The sequence below is a fragment of the Tachysurus fulvidraco genome, chromosome 7 (assembly GCF_022655615.1).
Source record: "Tachysurus fulvidraco isolate hzauxx_2018 chromosome 7, HZAU_PFXX_2.0, whole genome shotgun sequence".
Classification (NCBI taxonomy): Eukaryota; Metazoa; Chordata; class Actinopteri; order Siluriformes; family Bagridae; genus Tachysurus; species Tachysurus fulvidraco.
The window spans coordinates 17,680,218-17,704,554 of record NC_062524.1 but is presented as its reverse complement, the minus strand read 5'-3'; the positions used below and the strand labels follow the sequence as shown (position 1 = coordinate 17,704,554).

General features: G+C 41.8%; 2 protein-coding genes across 6 annotated transcripts in view; both read right to left on the bottom strand.

Annotated features, from left to right (window-relative positions):
- The window catches only part of LOC113660694 (putative methyltransferase NSUN7), a 9,450-nt gene extending 3,478 nt beyond the window's left edge, over positions 1 to 5,972 (bottom strand). Inside the window, exons 1-9 of the mRNA XM_027174389.2 lie at positions 5,551 to 5,972; positions 4,325 to 4,383; positions 4,102 to 4,238; positions 3,818 to 3,970; positions 2,725 to 2,908; positions 2,417 to 2,630; positions 2,111 to 2,254; positions 1,786 to 1,887; positions 837 to 954 (exon numbers count right to left, since the gene is read on the bottom strand). Of these exons, the coding sequence (XP_027030190.2) occupies positions 837 to 954; positions 1,786 to 1,887; positions 2,111 to 2,254; positions 2,417 to 2,630; positions 2,725 to 2,908; positions 3,818 to 3,970; positions 4,102 to 4,238; positions 4,325 to 4,383; positions 5,551 to 5,773 (1,334 nt within the window). The 5' untranslated portion in view covers positions 5,774 to 5,972. The remainder of the gene's footprint in view (positions 1 to 836; positions 955 to 1,785; positions 1,888 to 2,110; positions 2,255 to 2,416; positions 2,631 to 2,724; positions 2,909 to 3,817; positions 3,971 to 4,101; positions 4,239 to 4,324; positions 4,384 to 5,550) is intronic.
- Positions 5,973 to 7,727: 1,755 nt separating this feature from the next.
- Positions 7,728 to 24,135, bottom strand: fnip2 (folliculin interacting protein 2). Of its 5 annotated transcripts, none has more exons than XM_027174406.2 (17): positions 23,540 to 24,135; positions 17,313 to 17,436; positions 14,798 to 14,890; positions 14,620 to 14,720; positions 14,229 to 14,303; positions 13,856 to 13,914; positions 13,339 to 13,410; positions 13,116 to 13,251; positions 12,668 to 12,869; positions 12,367 to 12,455; positions 12,066 to 12,269; positions 11,820 to 11,989; positions 10,945 to 11,635; positions 10,426 to 10,582; positions 9,796 to 9,996; positions 9,594 to 9,709; positions 7,728 to 9,230 (listed from the first exon to the last, which is right to left on the bottom strand). In XM_027174406.2, the coding sequence occupies exons 1-17, from the start codon at positions 23,629 to 23,631 to the stop codon at positions 9,152 to 9,154; spliced, it is 2,661 nt and encodes an 886-aa protein (XP_027030207.1). In that variant the 5' UTR covers positions 23,632 to 24,135; the 3' UTR covers positions 7,728 to 9,151. The 5 variants fall into 5 exon arrangements, with proteins under 5 accessions (XP_027030207.1, XP_027030209.1, XP_027030211.1 ...); XM_027174408.2 differs by having other exon boundaries at positions 12,066 to 12,212; positions 23,540 to 24,132; XM_027174410.2 differs by lacking the exon at positions 23,540 to 24,135 and adding an exon at positions 22,111 to 23,498.
- Positions 24,136 to 24,337: the final 202 nt, after the last annotated feature.

Below are 24,337 nucleotides of genomic sequence, written 5' to 3'. Positions count from 1 at the left end.
GTTAGGAAACAAAGGTTCAGGTGCCAACTGGTCAACTTCATCTTCGGTCAAGCGAAGATGGCAATATACCTGAGCCAACGCTGACTGTGAGGCCACAACGATACTAAAAAGGCTGATAAAATCAAGAATTTTAATTGATTTTAATTTTTACAAAAGTATGAACAATGTTGATGGTTTTAAATGTGTGTGGTGTTGGGAGAATGCATTGTGCTCTGTGGAGGAAGGAGAACTGAACTTTGCACCAGAGTTCAACTAATCACCCATTTTTTAAACAATGTAGAAACCATATTAACATCTTTCTTTCTTTCTTTCTTTCTTTCTTTCTTTCTTTCTTTCTTTCTTTATTTATTTATTTATTTATTAAGTCGCCATGAATTTTAATGATATGTGACTTGTATAAATAAAGTGTTGAAAAAAAGTCTCTCTCTCTCTTTTTCTCTCTCTCTCCCTTTCTTTTTTACGTTCTTTCTTTCTCTCTCCTTTCTTTCTTTCTTTCTTTCACTCCTCATTTATTGATTTTAATTTTATTTATTATATTATTTATTTTTAAGATGTAGCACTCAGTGTTATACAAATATTTTAAGATTATTTCTTGCTTATACTGGAATAAAAAGTGTTTTAAAAGACAAAAGTCTCTCTCTCACTGCAGAAGGTGTGGAGTTAGATCTGATCAAACTCCTCCTTTAACCCCTGAACTCTAACTCACTCCAAGATGTACAACACAATACACCACATTTCTGACTTAACTCTGCCTAGGGCAGGTTCTCGAAGTCCTCCTGATATTTTGACAGGTCATTCATACGTGGGCTGATGATGTTTATGGGGTGTGTGTGCACCTGAACGGCTGTAACTTGCTCCTGACAGCGGCGATCTTCAGCGCTCTCTTCACCACCAGCTCGTTCTCCTCTTCCAACACTGAGCACGTGCAGTACACCACGCTGTGCACCTTGGGAACTGTAGGTTATGAATCACACTAATATCACTGAGAAGAATCGCAGCGTCATCAGTTTTCAGTTATTTCATCAATCATCAAAAACTCAGATTATTCAGCTGAATGCAATCCACACTTCATATAGGAAAAAGTGTTTATTTATTTTTTTTGATTCTATAAAACTGAATCCTATCTAAAAATACAGATTTTTCCCCCTCAGTAGATCAGCAGTTAGACAGAAAGCTGGCTAAGAAAGGACAAGAAAAAGAACATGTCCTCGTTTGCCCTCGCCCTCTCTCTCTCTCTCTCTCTCTCTCTCTCTCTCTCTCTCTCTCTCTCTCTCTCTCTCTCTCTCTCTCTCACACACACACACACACACACACACACACACACACACACACACACACACACACACACACACACACACTTTTAATGGAAAGTCACTCTTGCATTGCAGCCTGAAAATATAACACTTGCAGCTTAGCTATAATCTGTGTATAAGGAACTTCTCATACAAACTAGTGCTAACTTTACCCCCTCGTGCTTATTCGTTTGATGCTTTTATGCAAAAAACGTATGTGAGGCAGAATCCAATCAAAGTACTGAGCTAAGCTCTTCAAAAGAAACAGATGATATCATTTCTAAGCTTTAGAATGAACTCGTAGACATCCGTCATCAGGGGGAAAGACCAGCAAAAAGATTAGGTTCTCAAAGTTGAACACACAGGCATACATACGTGTGTGTGTGTGTGTGTGTGTGTGTGTGTGTGTGTGTGTGTGTGTGTGTGTGTGTGTGTGTGTGTGTGTGTGTGTGTGTGTGTGTGTGTGTGTGTGTGTGTGTGTGTGTTTTCTTACAGGTCAGGGCGTGGCTCAGGTCTTGTATCTGTTTTCTGGTCAGAGACTCCAGCTTTGTCTCAGACACGACGCCCTGAGACAGATCCCACAGCAGATTCTTGTCTGATGAGAAATCGATTCAATTTCACTCAAATTCAGCCTGAATTTTTATCCCCCCTTACCCTTCTTCTTCCTCCTCAACCACCTTTACATGTAATCCTACAGACCAGGGGAAATATATTGCTTTCCTATCAGTACAAAACATGCTCTGGGTTTTTTTGTTAAAAGCCCCAGGGTCTCAGAAGCCTATTTTTAAGCCATGGCACTCGTCTGGTGTTCACCGTACCTCCATCCTCATTTATTATATGTGCTATGGGGTCAGCGAGTGCTGAAGCTGTGCACCGGGGCAGCACCAGAACTAATCGAACCTTCTGGAGACGTGTATCGCCTTCGTGAAGCTCGGAAAACTGTTCAGGCAGCAAGCGTATGTCTTCACACACACACACACACACACACACACACACACACACACACACACACACACACACACACACACACACACACACACACACAGATGACACACAGTCACACACAATTAAATAGTTATGAATATTTTGCTGGTAGAAATGTTCTGATATCCAAACTTTCTCACTTTTGCAGCCAATGAGAGACAGCGCCGCTTGTAGCTCCTCCCTGTGAGCGGAGTCAGCAGGGAGCCCACAGACGTAGACGTGGTTGGAAAAGACGGAAGCCTGGATGCCGACTTGAGCCACGGTGTGTGCGGAGAATGAACCTGCTATCAGAATGTCGGTGTTTTGGGCCATCAGGGGCCGCAGCGCACACACAGCCAGACTGCGGGACTTCTCCTTTAAGTAACACACATAATTCATGACGCATACACACATGCTCATTAGACACAGGACAAGAGAGAGAGAGTGTATGTGTGTGTTTGTGTGTTACCTGTATTATAAGTGTGTGATCCATTAACAGTGTCGTCTTGTCTACAAGTTCTTGTGCTCTGGGTGGAAACAGAAGGACATCCGGACAGTGTGTGTCTTTACAGAACACACTCCCTTCCAGATGTGTGTGTGGATCGATCTGGACGAAGCCCTGTGTCTTCAGCATCACACACACTTCATCAACGCTGCAGTGTCACATGTGTGTTAGTCAGAAAAATTATGGTTTGTGTGTATGTTTATGTGCATGTGTGTATGTGTGTGTGTGTACCTGCTCTTCAGTGTGTTGTATGTGTGTATGTGACGTGACATATGGCTAAGTATGGTGACCCATACTCAGAATTCGTTCTCTGCATTTGACCCATCCAAAGTGCACACACAGCAGTGAACACACACACACACACACACCATGAACACACACCCGGAGCAGTGGGCAGCCATCTATGCTGCGGTGCCCGGGGAGCAGTTGGGGGGTTCGGTGCCTTGCTCAAGGGCACCTCAGTTGTGGCCGGCCCGAGACTCGAACCCACAACCTTAGGATTACGAGTCAGACCCTTGTGTGTGTGTGTGTGTGTGTGTGTGTGTGTGTGTGTGTGTGTGTGTGTGTGTGTGTGTGTGTACCTGCTTTTCAACGTGTTGTATGTGTGTGTATGTATGCATGTCTATGTATTCATTGTTAGAGATTTAAGCACTTATGTATGTCGCTCTGGATAAGGGCGTCTGCCAAATGCTGTAAATGTATGTGTGTGTGTGTGTGTATATACCTGCTCTTCAGTGTGTTATATGCGTGTATATGTGTGTGTATGTGTGTATGTATGTACGTGTGTGTGTATCTGCTCTTGAGTGTGTTGTATGTGTGTATGTGTATGTCCATGTGTGTGTACCTGCTCTTCATTCTGTTATATTTGTGTTTGTGTTTCTGTGTGTGTGTGTGTGTGTGTGTGTACCTGCTCTTGAGTGTGTTGTTTATGTCTGTGTGTGTGTGTGTGTGTGTGTGTGTGTGTACCTGCTCTTGAGTGTGTTGTTTATGTCTGTGTGTGTGTGTGTGTGTGTGTGTGTGTGTGTGTGTGTGTGTGTGTGTGTGTGTGTGTGTGTACCTGCTCTTGAGTGTGTTGACCCAGGCACAGGTGGGTACTTTGTGCTTTTTCTGGTGCTTTTCTTTCAGACTTTTTGGCAGAATGTCATCGATACACACCAGATCTTGCTTGATTCTGAAGCGAGCCAACGAAGCTGCAAGCTTAGTCCTAAACCTTACACACACACACACACACACACACACACACACACACACACACACACACACACACACACAAACATTTTAGGGGTTAAAGCTACCAATAAATGTTGAGCTTTACATGTTTCTGTATAATTTTGCATAAACCTGAAGAGACTGTCCTCCACCAGCCTCACTTCCTCCACAGGCCCCCCCCCTTCTCCCGTCATTGGCTCTCTGGGCAAGAACTTCCTGTCCTGGAGGTCATACAGCATGACCATTGCCAGGTCCATGAGGTCATCCGGCTAAACCCATAAAAATATTCAGTTCCCACTGAATGCTGTTGAATAATTTCTGGCAAACCTTTTTTATGTATCTAAAACAAACTCACCAGTTGTTGAGCCGCCTGGAAGCAGCTGTCCATCAGGACGTCCTCCAACAGCGCTTGGACTGGATAGAATAAAATACATAATTTATCGTCAAATCAAATACGAACAGGTTTTTACAGACAACAAAAGGCATCCTGGTGTAGATGAAGAACGACTAAAAAAGATCCAGACATTTCTACACTCTATGGTGCAGGTTGCAGGTTCCCAAGTGATGACCTGCTTGAATAATGCAGACAGATGAGAGCAGGATGAAAGGGTGAAGGAAGAGGAGGATGAAGTATAGATGAGAGACAAGCCTGTGGGAACTGAGCGCTCTGATCTGACGCACAACTCAGAGCTCCATGTTTTCGAAGGCGACTTGTTAAACGATTTAAGAAGGCAAAACTTAGACGAGACAAGTGTCAGAGTCGGGCTGCACTCTGTATGATTACTCAGAACAGATCGTGTGGAAACGTGGCCTTGCGTTCAAATTCATGGAAATGTCGGAGTTTCACAGAGAATAAAAAACCAGAGAAGGTTGAGAACCACATGGGAATGCAGCAGTAAGTTCACACTGAAGGTCACAGCCTCTCATTCATTCATTGTTTCATTCATTCATTCTCTCTATCGCTCCCTAAACGTCTCTCTGTCTGTCTGTCTGTCTCTCTCTTGCTTTCTGTCTGTCTGTCTCTTTCACTCGGTCTGCCTGTCTGTTAAAAAAAAAGACTCTCTCTCTTTCTCTCTCTTTCTGTGTCTCTGTCTCTCTCTCTCTCTCTCTCTCTCTCTCTCTCCATCTCTCTCTTTCTCTCTCTCTATCTCTCTCTCTCTCTGTCTCTCTCTCTCTGTCAGTAGGTGATGCTAATGAGCTTGAGAAACGTCGCTTAAGGTGAATTATTTCTCTTTGTTGGTTTTCTGGGGTTCAATCACAAGTTTCCAATCATAACTAAGACTAATTGCTTTCACAGCGGGAAAGTGAAGGTCGATAAACTACAATTCAGGTAAGTATTAATTAATTAATTAATTTATTTCACACTTTTGACTTGTGCAAATAAAGGATTGTAAAAAGTCTCTCTCTCTCTCTCTCTCTCTCTCTCTCTCTCTCTCTCTCTCTCTCTCTGTCTCTCTCTGTCTCTCTCTCTCTCTCTCTCTCAATTAAACTTTTAGGAATTAGCAATATTTAAAAACTCATTACGTTGTTAGTGATGTCACTAAATAATTAAATGTACAGACTGTTAAAGTTGGGTCTTACATTTCAGGGTGTTGAATGCCAGCTCATATGCCCGAGCCTTGTTTAGTTTTGTGTTGCACTCGTGCCTGTCATCTCCGGCAGCATGGTGTGGAACCGGGGCATAACGCAGTACTCCAGGTCCTTCAGTGTACTCACTGTAATCCAGGGTCTTCTCCACACAGGATGCTCGAAAAACGTTGGCAGCTTGTGCGTACACACAGTCAGGAAACCCTGGCTTACTCATGACTGTGGTTACTCCTCAGGGAGCTTCAGATCTTCAGGTGTGCACTTTGTAGAAGTTTTGTTTTTTATTCCAAACTAAAGTACAAAATGATCTAAAAATTTGAAACACAGCTTAATAGCAAAATTTGTGGGATGTTAAGCCACTGGTTCACTTTGTTAGACTGAGAAGAATGAGATGGTCAAGTTGACACCCTTCTCTATTTTACACACACACACACGCACGCACGCACACACACACACACACACACACACACACACACACACACACACACACACACACACACACACACACACACACACACACACAGATAAAGGTCAGGTGTCACTGGGACAATAAAACGCATTACTGAGCGTATCTCTTAACACATGACGATCCTTTTAATCCGGTCACTCATCCTTCAGGCACATTATCACAAACACAATGCACGGTTCTCCTGTGGCCCAGTGCTGACAAAACAAAGAGAAGAATCCTCCTGATTTATTAATAAGTCAGTCATGTGAGAGTAAAAGTGATAATTGATTTAAAACCAATCCAGGAAGCTTCATTTCTTTTTTTCTGCCTGCATCAGCAGCAAAAAAAAAGAGATCCAAGATGGAAGAAATATAAGACTTTATGAGCAGTTTTCTTTATCGGGGTAAAAAATCATGCATAACCAACTAGACAGACTTTATAACTAAAACATACTCTTTATTGGTGTCCAAAGTGTATTTTGTTATAATATTCAGACTAAAATGATTCTTTATGTTTAATGAGTGACATCCGAGCAGCAGAAAACCAGAAACTTCGCACAGAAATAACACATCAGTGCCAACCAATATTTACATATAAGTGTTTTTCCCTCATTACTGTAAACCTTCTCCAGCCTTAAAGCTCCAGTTCTTTATTCACAGACTGTTTCTATCTAAATATTTTACCCTCAATTCAAATGATCATCTGATACAAAGCCTTATTGCTGAATCGACGTTCCTCTTGAGGTTTCTTCTCCTCTGTTTTCTCCGCTGGCTTTATTCTCTAAATCAACAACCAGGGTTTATGTTCAACCCCTGAACCCATGATAACTAAGTGAACCGATGAACATGGATTGTGTTACGTTTACAATTTTAAACAGCTGTAGGAACGAGGTACGTTTTCACCTGGAAGGGTTTTGTATCGTCGTCTCCTAAGAGACACAACAACACAGGGTTTATTTAAAGCACATGTGAGAAACAGTAAGGAGACACGGATCTCTTTCTCTCTCTCACACACACACACCTTCTCATCTGTATCTCCCTTTTCCAGCATAATACAGTCCATCCTGCCTGAGTGGTTGGTTCTCCTGTGCAGGAGAGACACCAGGAGAGGAACAGTTTGTGCTCTGAAGCTGTAAAACTCCTCACAGATCTCTCTAATTAATGTGGTTCTATCAAGCTTCAGATGAAGGTTGTGATGTTACTTGATCGTATAGCAGACAGTCACTGAAGGGAAATAATTTATCTTCAAGGATGAGGATGAGGTTGAGATTTTTGTTGGAGTCTCTCCAGCTTTCTTCCTCGTCTCCTCTGACTTGGTCATTAGGGACCAATTTGAAATGTTAAACTTCAGCAATTTTTAAAAAATTAAATATTTAACATTTAAAATTATTTAAATATCATATTCCTGTTTTTTTTCTGCTTGTAATTATTTTTATGCCACTTTTAACAGACCAAATGAAAGCATTAAGTTTTCATTTTTGTTTTTAATTGGAAGAATAAAAGTAAACAATTTAGATGCAGAGATATTGAGTGGGATGTTTGTAAATTTCTCTGAACTCGGTTTCTGTAAGAAGAGTACGTCGAAGAAGCGTATGTTGTGCTTCAATATCACACACACTCTGTATCTTATTGCATGTCACACCGTGTGAGAATATAATGCTTTTCAAGAACAAAATCCTGTTTTAGTGACAAACCCAGGAAAAAATATCCAGACGACACACGAGTTTTTCAACTGAGACATTTATTCAAATTTATTCCATATTCCAAGGATCGAACTTAAAAACGATCGACACGAGTCGTGTCTTTCACGTCTGAGAGCAGGACTGCTTTTAAAAGCAACCGTGAGGTAGAAGTCAGTGTATAAAAAAAAATAACAAAGAGTCTCTGGTACATTTAAAAGAAAAGTAAGACTAAGCAAAATGAAGACTCGAATAGTAGCCTAAATAGAGCTGGATGTGGCTTACAGGGAAACTTATTAGTAAAGTTTACTCAAAGTATAGAAAATATGTTAAAACATATTTTTTACACAGTGTAGAACATGGTAGCACCTGATACAATTCATCCATCTATCTATCCACACAAACCCAGAAAGCTGTTAGTATTAGCTTCTTGTGTAAATGATTACATGTGCTGTATAATAAGCCATCATTATATACAGTTAGAGCTTGATGAAGAGATAAATGAGACCATAACAGTGCAACCCCCCCCCCACCTAAAAAAACAAAAAAAAAAAAAAAAAAAAAAAAACAACAACAACCCAAACAAACCACCAGCTCTGGTAGAAACCCTATTGGTATTTATGAACGATCCTGTAAACCTCAGCGCCACCACAAGAGGACGCCAAAACAAAACAAAAAACCAATCAGTTTTAACCAAAAGGTACAGAAAAGTACAGTTATTCAAGGTGATTGACAGGTATTGTTTCTTATAATAAATACTAAAATCTTACACAGGTTCAGATTCTGTAAACCAACTGTAAATAACCCTAATTCATCACAGTGCACAATTTCCTAATCTTAACTGTTTAATTTGACTGTATAACAGATTTGCAGAAACAGGGTTAAGAAACGCTGCTGTAATCCAACTCTTCTTTTTTAAAGTGACGTCTTGTTTGCATTGTATTAATCTTAGGCAGCACGTGCAGTTTACCCAGAACATCAATATTGATGCAAAACTTTATAAAAACAAAGCCCATGGATAAGTAGGCAGCAAATTAAGAGAAAAGCAACAATCTGCTGCGCTTTTTCAAACTCGTCCCAGATTGCCTTTGCGGATTTGAAGCTGGCATCAAATTTAACCAGAATAATCCTTTCTAATATGTGCTACTTTAAAAATAAACAAAACTTTAATTTGTCACCTGTTGTAATATATAACGACATTAAATGTAGCATTACCTGATCCAGTTTTACTTTTAAGACAAAACAATACCATGGAAATAGTGCAGGTAAGAAAAAGCTCACGCTCTCTCACACTCACGCACACACACACAGTCAGTTTAGAGAAGATGTAAACCTTACAGTCTGATCTCTCTTTAAAGGCTAGCAACATGACCCTGGTCGGGCGGATCATCGCCAAGGAGATCGGCTGCTTATTGGTCTGCTGTGGGAGGCAAGCACTCTGATTGGTCGGTGAAGCGAAGCTGCTCCTTTCACAGAAGGATCTGCGCAACGTAGGGCGAGTGTGTGCTGGCGACAGCTGTGAGTAATGGAAGATCACTGGAATCAATCCTACAAGTAAAACACACACACAGTCTTCTATAAGGAAGCCACATATTTTCACCTCCTGTGGTTCAGGTGATATGTTGTCCTGCACAAAATCTAATAACAACTAGACGGGAAACGTGACATTTATCAAAGAAAATGTGTAATCATAGGGAAGTTTTCTGTACGAACGTGTTTATTTAATGCTTACGGAAGGAGTCTCTAGTGTCAGCGCATTATAAACTAGTGATAACAGGAACACGCTTGTGTCACAGATGTGTCGTTTAGATTAAAAACGTGTATAAAAACAACAAATTTGTCAGAAATTGCTGGAGTAAAAGACACTTAAGGGGCTGCCTTGGCAGTGTTGGTGTGTGTTGTGTGTGTTACCCCAGCGCTAGTCCCAGTTCCTTTACATGGACTCGTTGCTGTCCTTTCAGATATTCTGCTAAAGAACAGCTCTTGAAGTACACCTCCTGCAAGCGGTCCTCCAAATGCATGACACACTGCAACGCACGCAAACACGTTTAAACAGGATGTGCATACACTGTTTTCCAGGAAAAAAAAAGAGTCACAGAACAGAGATTCGTACAAAGTCTGCGGCCATGTTGAGTGTGTGCAGCTGCAGCACAGATGTGAGGAGTGTGTGTACGAGGTTGGAGACCATCACGTCTCTTCCTAGCTGGCCTGGCTCACACACACGCCGCTGCGTAGTAGCCAACTGAACGCTGAGGCGGTCCGTGTCTGCCACGATGCACATGGCTTCAGCCACTGGCTCGTCCAACGCAGGGTGCTAAACACACACACACACACACACACACTTACTTGTTACAGCGAAGTCAGTATTACAGAAGCACATGATGACATCTTTTTTGTGTGAAGCAACGTAACGTTACATCACAATAGGTAATAAACGTAAACTTTTAGAACCTTGCATTATTAACATCAGCTCTCTTACTTCCGTAATTACCCGATAGCCTCTGACCAATCAAAGTCAAGAATCCTACAGCACGGTGATGTAATACATTGCACAGCAGAGGAAATGCACGGCTACTGGCTAGTGAATTTGCATTCTCCACTGCCTGTTAACAAGGTGCAGAGCTTACCTGCCCTCCTCTTGGCTGTGTATTGCCACAGCCTGTACTTTATGCAACAATGATCTTATTTTCTGTTCAGATCTAAAACTGTGGACACACACGCTTACTGATGGGTCAGTACTTACCAGTACTGTGTGTTCCAGGTCGGCCATCAGGCACTGCTTGAGCCGCTGATCCGAGGTGACGCCGTGCAGGACGAAGTCAGGCATGTACTGTGGACTATAACCTCCGAGCAGAGAGCGACCGAAATGATTCATGTCGGGTCGGAGCTCCACATCACAGCTGGACTCGACCGGAATCACGGAATCATGTCATAGAGGAAAAAAATCCCACTAATCACTAATACACCCAATAATATATTTTTGAGACAAACTTCTTAGCTCTGTTGGAAATTAACGTCCTTCTTATATGTGTAAATGGGTTAAACTATTTTTAGTACTGTTTCTCTGTAGCTGAAGGTCACCATGGGAGCTGAAATGAAGGACTGTAACGACTATATGTGCTACCCTGAGAACACCATCCCACCATCTCCACAGTGAAGCATGGTGTTAGGAGCATCATGCAGGGAGTTAATCAGCGTTCTCATTCAAACACACACTAGCATCAATATATTATGAACTATAGGTAACCTTGTTTTCCGTTACCTTGGGAGCGGTAGCTCATGTTGCGGCATTTCATTTCCTGCGCATGTCTGCTTGTGAGATGATTCCTCCTCATCCGAACTGTCCAAGCTGTTTGTTAAAAGCCTACTGGGCATCTTCCTGTGTAAGCCACGCTCACACCGATGTCCAGTCCTCGTCTCACATTCTCTGTTGTTCTCCCCCTCCTTTGGGCTGCCAATCATGAACTGCACTCTGTGCACAGGAGGGCTCGGATTGGCTAACGAGTGCTCTAGTCCCAGTTGCCATGAACATTCCCGATCGCATCCTAGCTGCTCATTGGTTGTTTCAGAAAAGGGGGAGGAGGCAGCTGAGTCAGAGTCGCCTGCTTCTGTGCTGGTTTCCTCCAGACTGCAAGTCGGATCTGTGGGATTTGTATCAGCTGTTCTCTCATTGGTCTTTTCAGGGTTAAGGGTGGACTTTGCAGCCTCTGAATCACAGGTAAATGGTCTCTCATTGGTCCTCTCGAAACAGGAGAAGGGGTTAGTGGTTTGAGAAGGGCATGGATCGGCAGGACTTTCTGTCTGTGTGTGAGGAAGTGTGTTTTCCAGGAGGTCAGAGCAGCGGACAAAGTAGGACAGAATGTACAGCACACGCTGCACCAGCTCACGACTGCGCCCGACAACCACAGTACGACACACTCGAACAGGAGAACCCAACGCACCATACAGATCTCCTACAAGACACATACACACACCTTTCAGCCATACCAATCAAGGACATACTGTAGAGTGAATAATGAAGTTAAGTGAGTTAGTGTGAGTTTTGTCTTTGCATACACCTAGCTCACTCCACAGGGGATCGTTTGTGTGTGTCATACACCTAGCTCATTCCACAGTGGTGTGTGTGTGTACACATACCTAACTGTGCCCACAGTGGGTTGTAGGGGTGACAGTTGGCCAGAGAGTCTACCCTGTGAGAACAGTGTTTCTGATGAAAGGCTTTCATTGGCTGGTGGCTGCTTGGCATTACCGTGGGAACCCAGGCGAGGTGATGCATGAGGACCGCAGTGAGGAGAGAAGACAGGAACCTAGAGCATGGAACATATTCAGTTAACCTTTATTAAACAGGTTAATAAAGATACAATTGAATAGTTGTTTACTCACTGGTTCTTGGCCCCCTGTTCCATAAGCAGGCTCATCTCCTTCAGGAAGCTCTGACACAGCTGGTTTCGCTCAGCACTCTGGGACACCATGGTCAGCCAGATGGGTTCAGTGATCCGTGGAGCCATGTACAGGTTCCACACGGTCATCCTTGTAAATTTTACCATAGCACAGTCCATGAGGATACGATGAGACAAATATGTCCAACTTAAACAATCAAGCATGCAAAAGAACAAAGCATCAAGCACAGCACAGCGTGTGCGCACACACACACACACACACAAACACACACACACACACACACCTGAACTCTCCCAGTGCCTCCATAACCCGACATAGATACACCTGCACTCGCTGACTAGGCTCTGCTATTCTCCTGCACACAATCATTGCCTAAAACAAACAAACAAAAAAAAAACACACCACACACTTATTTTCATCCCACTAAACCCAACCACCCTCAGTGATCGTGTATACTCGTCATTGTCCTATAAACATTTTCCAGACAAGCGCAATGCGCCTCGTGGACACAAAGAGCCCCAGTGTCCTGCGGCCACTAAAGGTCAGCGAGGCGTCCTGGTCTGAACTGGCAGTGCCGCACTCACCCTCTCGATGGCAGTCTTCAGTTTGTTCATGTGAGACTCGAACAGGGGGAAGTGGGAGAAGAAGAATTCCTGAAAGCTTTGGTTCTCCTCCTCTTTCTCCGGCAGGCTGATGATGATGCTGACTGCGATCATCTTCCTGCGGCCCAGACCAGGGTTCGAGCTGCAGCTTTCGTCTGACAGGCTGAACATCTCATCAGTGCTCCTGCCACGTCCACACAAACACACACACACACACACACACACACACACACACACACACACACACACACACACACACACACACACACACACACACACGAGTAAAGAAGAGGCACCAAAATCGCAAGAATTTATGGCAAGAACTTATTATCGACTCTATTGTCGACCTTTTCCGGCATAATTTCTAAATTTCTAATTTCTACGTTGTTCACAAACATAACTTCCTTTATACACCTCCCCACACACGCACCAGCGAGGGATCAAGCCATGCTGGAGGCTGGTCACTTGGCTACGGAGCCATCGCCGTTGGTAACTGCTTGCACACCCGCTGCTGTAGGACGAGCCGGGGGAAGGGAGGGGCGTGGCCAGGAGGCTGCTGAGTGACGCTGTGCAGTTAGGAGAAAGTTAAAACCGGTCATTGGCAGGAAACATAAGGAAAGCTGCATGTTCGAGCATGCGCGCGTGTTTTTTACCTGAACGGGCGATTCCACTGTCACTGTCTTCACCGTGTCCTCGGCCTGGCATGTCCACAGGATTACTATGAGCTAGAAAAAAAGATGCCGATTAAAATGCCCACATGCTTCACCCAGGAGTCACATTTATTTAAATGTGTATTAAAAGCGCATCATTAGTCACACACACAAACACCCTGATGTTTCATTGTTGTCTTAAATACAATAAAAAGGTCTTAGAAACTAAATCCTGGCAGAAAGCAAAAACAAAACAACCACAAAACACAACATCTAGATGTAAGTCTGATGTAGAGATTTTTTTTTACTGACCCAAACCTCCTTTAATATCCTCTCCTTGAATAACTAGATAAAAAAATTATGTAAAAAAAAAAGCCCCAGAAGCGCGTGAGTGCGTCATAGTCTGTGTCCTTTCTTCTAGAGATACAGCTGTATCGCAAGATGTTAAAAGTGGGACATGATGCAGTAAATGTAGCTAAACCGAAAAGAGCGTTAGCGTGTGTTTGTGTGCGAGTCTTACCGATGCTGCTGCTGCGACTTGGGCAGGTTTGGCTAATAGAATCAAGGCTGTCCTGGAGACTAGAGAAACAGAGCGTCAGAGTGAAAACAGTAGCTAAAAAACTCAACTTATGAGCCGTACAACAGATAAAAAATAGTTTTTAGAGGAAATTGTTGGAGCATCATTACTTAACAGGAATTACAAAGTCTAAAGAGCTTCACGGCTTAAACAAGTTGATCTGACTTCCTAACAAATCTAACCTGTAACGATGTGGCTTGCTGCAGTCACACTAAATAAAGAGCAACTGAAATCAGCACGTGCTTCTGTTTCCGTCTGGACTGTAACGAAAACACGACTGCTAAAAAAAAAAGCTCAGGAAAAACCAGAGACTCACGTGTTGGTGCTGCCTGCGTTACTGCTGCCACAGCGTGCGGAGAAAACCTTACTGACCATCAGCTGAGGAGGAGATCTGTGTAACACACACGCACACACACAGCTGTAAAACCTACTCAAACATTTACACACATCATTATGTCTCAGGGAAACTCAGATTTCAAACCAAATACCAATTTAGAGCCAAGTCATATATTCAGATTTCAAATAATTTAAAATTCATGGCATTCTCAAACACACACACACTAAACTAATTACACCTTTATTAATAATAATCACCGGCCATTATCACTATCCCTAATAAACAGCATAAACACCTTACAAAAGGAAGTGGAAATGAGACTTTACTAATAACAGCCGTGCTATTTAAGCAGTTTTATCCTTAAACCTACCGGATGTGGTGAATCTTTAACGTCGACCCCTTGTAGCTCATGGCGACGGAGCCGAACATCATCTCCCCGAGCATATTCACATCTGAAGATGGTCTTGTATACTGAGTGAACACACACGTGTTAATTTTATACCCAACTTTCGGACTACTGGGCTGAACCGAGTGTGTTATGAACAAACCTGATAAGTAGGCGGAGTCTCTTTCTGCTTTGCCTTGCAGCCGATTTGGCATGCACCGCCCCGAGTGGGCGGAGCTTTTGTCTCCTCGACATTCTGTGAGACAAAAAGACACAAGATAATTTTGTCCAAGATTATGACACGTTTGTATTCTAATACTTTCCTTTATATACCATTAAAATGACCTTCACTCGCCCCTGTGTTTCATTTGACGGTCAGCCTGCTGATCATCCAACTAAACCAACAAACAGCTGAGATCTGACGAATCAGCTAATCAACACAAACCCAGCTAGTCCAGCTAACCCTGGACAACAACAACAAAAAAAACAACGGCTACCGACCATGAGGGTGAAGACTAACACACGGCTCCTCCAAGACGTGTGAAGCCAAAAAACCTTGTCTTTATCGACACACTCAGAGGAAAGCGCTGTCTGCCCTCTTCTACATACCTGCATGGCTTATTTTAGACTTGTACAGGTCCTTCTCAAAAAATTAGCATATTGTGATAAAAGTTTATTATTTTCCATAATGTAATGATAAAAATATAACTTTCATATATTTTAGATTCATTGCACACCAACTGAAATATTTCAGGTCTTTTATTGTTTTAATACTGATGATTTTGGCATACAGCTCATGAAAACCCAAAATTCCTATCTCAAAAAATTAGCATATCATGAAAAGGTTCTGTAAACAAGCTATTAACCTAATCATCTGAATCAACTAATTAACTCTAAACACCTGCTAAAGATTCCTGAGGCTTTTAAAAACTCCCAGCCTGGTTCATTACTCAAAACCGCAATCATGGGTAAGACTGTCGACCGGACTGTCCAGAAGGCCATCATTGACACCCTCAAGCGAGAGGGTAAGACACAGAAAGAAATTTCTGAATGAATAGGCTGCTCCCAGAGTGCTGTATCAAGGCACCTCAGTGGGAAGTCCGGACCCTGAGGAAGATTGTGGAGAAGGACCGATTCCAGACCTTGGGGGACCTGCGGAGGCAGTGGACTGAGTCTGGAGTAGAAACATCCAGAGCCACCGTGCACAGGCGTGTGCAGGAAATGGGCTACAGGTGCCGCATTCCCCAGGTCAAGCCACTTTTGAACCAGAAACAGCGGCAGAAGCGCCTGACCTGGGCTACAGAGAAGCAGCACTGGACTGTTGCTCAGTGGTCGAAAATACTTTTGTCGGATGAAAGCAAATTTTGCATGTCATTCGGAAATCAAGGTGCCAGAGTCTGGAGGAAGACTGGGGAGAAGGACATGCCAAAATGCCTGATGTCCAGTGTCAAGTACCCACAGTCAGTGATGGTCTGGGGTGCCATGTCAGCTGCTGGTGTTGGTCAACTGTGTTTTATCAAGGGCAGGGTCAATGCAGCTAGCTATCAGGAGATTTTGGAGCACTTCATGCTTCCATCTGCTGAAAAGCTTTATGGAGATGAAGATTTAGTTTTTCAGCACGACCTGGCACCTGCTCACAGTGCCAAAACCACTGGTAAATGGTTTACTGACCATGGTATTACTGTGCTCAATTGGCCTGCCAACTCTCCTGACCTGAACCCCATAGAGAATCTGTGGGATATTGTGAAGAGAAAGTTAAGAGACGCAAGACCCAACACTCTGTATGAGCTTAAGGCCGCTATCGAAGCATCCTGGGCCTCCATAACACCTCAGCAGTGCCACAGGCTGATTGCATCCATGCCACGCTGCATTGAAGCAGTCATTTCTGCAAAAGGATTCCCGACCAAGTATTGAGTGCATAACTGAACATAATTATTTGAAGGTTGACTTTTTGTATTAAAAACACTTTTCTTTTATTGGTCAGATGAAATATGCTAATTTTTTGAGATAGGAATTTTGGGTTTTCATGAGCTGTATGCCAAAATCATCAGTATTAAAACAATAAAAGACCTGAAATATTTCAGTTGGTGTGCAATGAATCTAAAATATATGAAAGTTATATTTGTATCATTAAATTATGGAAAATAATAAACTTTTATCACAATATGCTAATTTTTTGAGAAGGACCTGTAGAAAAGTGTCCATAACCTCATCATCATCATAAGCTAAAGTTTCAGAATTGTTTAAGACTTTCATATTTGACACTTTTACTATCACATAAGTTTAGCATTAAAAAAAATAATCAGATGATTTTCTTGACATTCGTGTTCAACCTTATGATTTTAAATGATTCATGCACCATGTGCCTCAGGAAACAGCTTTGTGATCATATGACTAGGCACAAACTTCATCTAAAGTAAGATTTCAGAATAATGAACATAATCATAATAAAAGAGAAAACACACACACACACACACACACACACACACACACACACACACACACACACACACACACAGTTTGACCCAGTTTTCAGACTACTCACACCTGTCATATGATCCAAACAAGGGAGCAGTTGCTGAACATGTGACTAATTTAAAAAGCATATAAATCACTCACTCTCTCACACACACACGCACACACACACACACACACACACACACACACACACTACATACCAGTTCAGACGGGTCGAGCTTCCGTATAGCCTTGGAATCGAAGAGTACTTGGCGACCCCTTCTTTCACAATCCTGATACACAATCAGTCGGATTTGTGCGAGATCAAACTCAGCAGAAGCCCAACTGATGGCGAGAGAGAGAGAGATTCAGCAATGTGTCAAAGATGTCAATATGATACACAAATAAACCCAATGCAGTTTTAATAATAGCAACTACAAAACATTAGAAATACAGTATCCAGCTTTTAGAATACACACTCATTCGGAGAGAGCACGGGCATTAACACACACACACTCAAATGTGTGTAGACAGTACCTGCTCTCCATCCTGTCCGGTCACAGAACGCCCATTTTGGCCTTTCAGACTCCCCTGACTCTCTCTCTCTCACACACACACACTCATACACACCCCCAGACAAACATGCACATGAGCTTGTGTTCGCTGTTGCTGAAAAGAGGCTGGAAGGAGGTTGACTGGTCCGCTCCCTCTTTTCCCACAAGTTTCTATTAAATTGTGCTGCATCATCAGCTGAACACACACACACACACACACACACACACACACACACACACACACACACACACACACACACACACACACACACTTCTATTCCTTTAAATGCACCACTTCTTCTTTGAAAGAGAGTGATCACTGATTTCTATTAAGTGTGTGTGTTATTATATTTCTAATCTTAAGTTGACAAAGTGTGTGTTAGAGATACACTGGGCCAGCTGCAGAACAATACCCTGCTTCGCATAGGCAATGCTTATTCCCACACACACACACACACACACACACACACACACACACACACACACACACACACACACACAAAGTCTCTTTATCTTCACACATTAAGCGTGTGTGCGCGTGTGTGTGTGTGTCAGCAACACTTGCTTGGGCTGGTACTGCCACTACACACTAGGAAAGACTTTCAAACACAAGCAGCCACAAAAATTGTGCTCACGCAAAAACACACACACACAGTGGACTACAAATAGCCCTTGATAAGACTCTCAAAAAAAACAAAACCCACAGACAATATTCAACATCCTCTTTAGGTCACGTGATCAGCACTGTGTCACATGACCACAATCACTCTGACACACACACGGTCTCGGGCATGTCATACAAAAGGCATCGGGCTGTTTCCTAAGACGGCCACACCCTCTTTTAAAGCAGCTCTCTCTCTCTCTCTAACCTAGTAACCAAATGCAAACATTTAGGCTCTTTTGGGCTGTAAACCACACACACACACACACACACGCACACACACACACCGATAAGCCACAAGAATGAACATACAGTATTTTACTACCAAGAGAGACTAAAACAGAAATGTGTGTGTGTGTTGGCTATGCTTACATTCATTAACTCTGAATTCTGAATTCAGAGGATAGCTGAGGTAAAGAATAAATTTTTTTATAATAATAATGATCATAACATTTACCTCAAAATCTATTTTGTTCCATTGCATAAATTTGCTTGACTACAGCTGAATAAAATAACATAAAAAACTATAAAGAATCTGCAGTTGCAGAGATACATCCCTCTAAAATACAGTATTTTATACATTTTAAACTTTAAATATATTTTGTAAACGAGATGCCAGATTTATTTATTTTTTACATATTTACTTCACCCCAGCACTGCTAGCTCGCTCTGGTGTATGCTAACTTAAGCTAAAGGTGCTAACATGAGGCCGTTCCTTCAGACAGCAGACCAGAAGGCTCAATAAATCCTACTGAATATATGGTTTCTGATGTATCACTGTATCACAAGCATGATTTATTTTGTGTGTGCTTGGGAAAGCTTCACATTTCAACTCCCTCAGCTTTGCATGCTAGTTAGCATCTAACTTGCAAGCTAGCTGTCAAATGTGATTAAAAATAAAAAGGGGACGTTTTCAGACAGTAAAATATCCATATATAAAATGTCCACTGACAGCAGTTAGTTTTTCGGACATGCTGGTTAATAATGACCCGGTCAGCATGCTGCTATGACTAAATTCCCTAAAAATCACATGTTTGAAAGCTAACAGGAAGTATCCATGAACACATGATTAGCTTAGCTGCGAAGATTTTTGTGAAGTTTTGTGAGTGTTTCTCTGTATTTACTCTACAATACACCAAATTCCATGAGTTTCACCACAGTACGTGGTTTCTGCTTTAAAAACACAAACATACAGTAGACAAAAGCTGTTAAAGGAAAATAAGCGACGTCATGGACATATTCACGTGTTTCCAACAATATCCAGAAATGTCTTATTCCAGCTGTATTAAAGCATTTGCTAATGCTAACATGTTCGTTAGCAAAAAAAAGGATTTTATGTTCAAAGTTTCATCCGTTATACAGATTTACGGTGTTGTGGAAAGTCCGCAAAAAGAGTGACGTCTTGTTCTCACTTACGTTACAGGAACAGTGAAAAAAACCAAACACAAACAAACAAACAAAGGATCACATGGCTTGTCATGTTAAAGAGAAACTACTCTATGATAAAGTCCTTTCCATGTTCTATAGCTTTACCTCTGACTGTTACAGAGCACTGACACTGGAGACTCCTTCCAAAAAAACACTTAGACCTCGCATTACGAACTAGTTGTTTATTGGTAACTACAAAAAGCTGAGAGAGAGAGAGAGAGAGAGAGAGAGAGACAGAGAGAGAGAGAGACAGAGAGAGAGACAGAGAGAAAACTTAGGTTGATGTCCGACATCTATTTTTCCACAAGTTACCTGGATAAAAGCAGACTTTTTAAGCAGCTGCTGTGCAAAAGTATTTACATTATTGTAAATACAGTTAAAGCGACAGAGTTAAAAATAAATCACACCATTAACAGTTATTAACATTATATCTACAGCATAAAACACACACACAGACAGACACAAAATACCTGTCACATAAAACATCTGCATCTGACCACCACATTGAGTTGTATTTCCTCTGACTTTTAATCTTCATCTTGTAGTAGAACTGGCACAAAACTAGACAATTAAACTAACACATATCTATCACACACACACAATAGAAACAAAACATACACACAGTCAGAAAGGTTGTCCTAGCATGTAAGGGAGTGCTTTCTTATCTAGCTGATGACAGATTGGACAGAAGTCAAACATCACATGACTGGCTCTCTTTCATTTTGTCACATGCGGGCCCGCACACAAACACACACACACACACACACACACACACACACACACACACACACACACACACACACACACACACACACACACACACACAGAGCATGTGATCCAACTGTCATACGACATTCTCTGCAGCCAAAGTTGCACACCTCAGCACAAGCACAAGCTTCAATCTGATGGACGTTTTAATGCCTTATCATAGGGCAATCGAGGGAAAAATAAGAGAATTGATGGAAGGAATGTTTGTAGCTGGTAAAACAGAAAAAAAAAATCAAATGTCAAATCAAATGTCGGTTTACGTGAAACTCCTCAAAATTTTCAGAGATTAAACTAATAAAAATATAAATTGATGTGGTGTGAACAGCTTCATCACATCAACCTGTTTCTTGGAAAATCGGTATTTCCATAAAAAATAAACACAGTATCATGACTGTGAAATATTATTTCCACTGACATACTCTGGTCTCTTCACACTGGACGATTGATAACGCTCCCCAAAGCGGGAAATTTATACCCGTCTGTCTTAAGCAGAGACCAGTAAATCACTGACACAATACACCACAGCAGAACTTTGAATGTCTCACATTATAAATGTTTTTAAAGGTAATTATTTACAAGGACAAGCAGTGCATCTAATCAGAGAAAGCAGTTCTCTGTAATTCTGTTTTCTCATAACACTTGAAAGAAACGTCACCAATTAACTGTGAGAAGAAAAACCGAGACGAAAAACCGGCTAATTTGTGCTATGCTCCTTTGATTGGTGAAAGTTTAACATAAATAAATTTAAAAAAATAGCTTTTGCTTATACCAAAAACAAAAACCTCATAATACTGCGATTTCATTTAACACTTGATAAAAGTTACAAACTTTAATTACCATTTCATTCAACACGATTTTATGGTACATTTAAAAAGTTACTGACTGCTGCTTTAATTCCTAATACCATGCATCCATGTATGTAGATAATTTATCAGCATAGCAGCTTTCATGGATATTTCTGTTGTAGAATACAAAAAGGAAAGACTAAACTAAATCTTTTGGATTTTGGTGGAATAAGCATAGTAGCATCAACAACCTAAAATCCACTGAGTGGTTCAGACCCCAGGACCACCAATTTGCCACTTCTTGGCCCTTGAGCAAGACCCCTAACCCTCGACTAAACTATTTAGTTGTATAAATCATACTCTGGATAGGGGCTTCTGCCAAATGTAAATATTTTTCAAACCGTTTTGCTGACAAGACTGTAAAATGTCATTGGCAGAAATCCAGTCACAGGCATAAAACATGTGAAATTGGTTGTGTACTTTGTCACTTTTTCCATATTACACTAAAGAGCAGATGACAGAACTGTAAGATCAATGTTTTTTAAGTTCGGATGAAATTTTTATTTACCGTGTTCATGTTCTTACTGTGCCATGGATTAGACCTTGTGAGTACAGTAAGTGAGCTGTTCATAGATATTAGATGAATAGGACTAAAATCTAGTATCACAACCAGACAGCACTGCTCAGTATTCTCACTGAAGACTAACATGTGAGTGAGACAGACAGGTGTACACAGTTGGTTACAATGACTGACACATTAGATGTTAAACGCAATAACATTAACACACATTAAGTGTTGTTATACAGCATTACACTATATTACCAAAAGTTTTGGGACACCCCTCCAAATCATTGAATTCAGGTGTTCATTTCACTTCCTTGGCCACAGGGGTATAAAATCAAGCACCTCTTCATGCAGACTGGAGCTCTGTGAATTCAGACGTGGTACTGTGATAAGTCCGTTTGTGAAATGTCCTCACTAATAAATATTCCACGGTCAACTGTTAGTGGTATAACAACAAAGTGGAAGCGATTTGGAACAACAGCAACTCAGCAAGTGGTAAAATCACATAGCAGGGTCAACGCACGGGCAGACATCGCCGACTTTCTGCAACGTCAATACATAACACTTAACACATTTTTTAAACCTTGTAGAAATACTTCTGAGAAGATGTGAAGCTGTTAGAGCTGCACAATGTGGGCCAACTCCATATTAACCTCTAGGGATAAGAATTAAAGTTCATCCGCATGTCAGACTTCCTAACATTTGGGTAATATAGTGCACACTGAGTGTGATTTTGTATGTTAAAGCAGTGATGAAAAAACAACAACATGAGAGTGAAATTGAGAATAACAACTGAGTCATATGACTGACTACTGGTTGTTTCCTCAAGCTTCCCACGCATGCGCAACAGGAACAGTTCGGCGCTGTAGGCTAGTATGCGCATGCGTGGCATTTTAGATTTAAAAAGCGTTATGTAGCGACAACCCTACATAATATTATTTACATTTATCGCTTATAGATCACATCTGGCAACTTACAGTTTATTATTTGTTTTGATTCCACAGACGAGGCTGGTTATTATCTGGATTAAGCTATGTCAACAAAACCGGAAGTAATGAACCCAAACGAAAATAAATTAATGTTTACTGCGGACATAATTTCGCCCCCTGAGAGTCACAGAAACATAAATGTAAGTGAAAATATGTGACTAAGAAGGTTTAATGCAAGATGATGCAACCGGTGAGTTGAGGAAAAGATGCACGAGAGACAGCACGAGAGCATCACTCTAAATACAAACAGCACGAGAGCGTCACTCTAAATACAAACAGCACGAGAGCATCACTCTAAATACAAACAGCACGAGAGCGTCACTCTAAATACAAACAGCACGAGAGCATCACTCTAAATACAAACAGCACGAGAGCGTCACTCTAAATACAAACAGCACGAGAGCGTCACTCTAAATACAAACAGCACGAGAGCATCACTCTAAAAACAAACAGCACGCGAGCATCACTCTAAAAACAAACAGCACGCGAGCATCACTCTAAAAACAAACAGCACGAGAGCATCACTCTAAAAACAAACAGCACGCGAGCATCACTCTAAAAACAAACAGCACGCGAGCATCACTCTAAAAACAGCAGGAGAGCATAAGAAGCCCATAACGCAGTGTTACATGAACATGAATAAGTGCGCGTGCGTGCCGTTAGTGTACCGAATCCCCCATAACAAACCGTCAGCTTACCGAGTTTCCGCCTCCGCCGCTCTCTCTCTGGCGCCCCCGACGGTAGCCGCGGCTTTCTTACTGAACAGTTTCTGCAGGAGCATCGGGGACATACTGACTGGCTCTCTGTAGCTCCGTCCACCTAGAGTTCACACGTCGAGCACGTAGACTACCGGAAACCAGGCGGCTCGTCCATAATTCAACGCTTGGATCTCTGCGTTCTACAATGTCCGCAAAACAGCCTTCTGGGGTCACGTGACGCAGGCAGTGCTTACAAAGAGGAATCCCCGGTAGTCGCCACTGTTCAGACTGAACCGTGCGAGCTGCCGCCGTTCACGTGACTGACGCTTCAGGGGCTACAGAACACGTGTCAGCGCCCTCGCAAGGCGTCCTGGGGATAATTCAACAGACGCACAGCAGGAACAGGGTTGCCAGATTGTAAATATAACGCCTACAAATTCCTTCCAACCAAAAAGCATCAATGTACAGCAACAGGAAGATGCGCACAAAATCTCCCTTTCACTCTCCCTGTCTTTAGCAAAACAGTTCTGTACAGTGTAGTCACTGTCTTGCTTATTTACTCATGTATATTTCTATTTTATGAATTCTACATGTGATTTTATTAAAATTCTGGATCGTTGTGTTTTAATTGTCGATCGTGATTAAAACACAACGATCCAGAACTTTAATAAAATCACATGTAGAATTCATTAGAACCAGAATCAGATTTATCTGCCAAGTGTGTGCAAAGATACAGACACAAGCATATATATATATATATATATATATATATATATATATATATATATATATATATAT

Excerpts from the sequence above, each read along its gene's own strand:
- fnip2 (XM_027174406.2), bottom strand. The coding sequence starts at position 23,631 with ATGTCCCCGATGCTCCTGCAGAAACTGTTCAGTAAGAAAGCCGCGGCT. Across the intron at positions 13,915-14,228 it reads AACGCAGGCAGCACCAACAC|TCTCCAGGACAGCCTTGATT; the intron begins GTGAGTCTCTGG and ends CTGTTTCTCTAG. Across the intron at positions 12,870-13,115 it reads CATGGCTTGATCCCTCGCTG|GAGCACTGATGAGATGTTCA; the intron begins GTGCGTGTGTGG and ends TGGACGTGGCAG.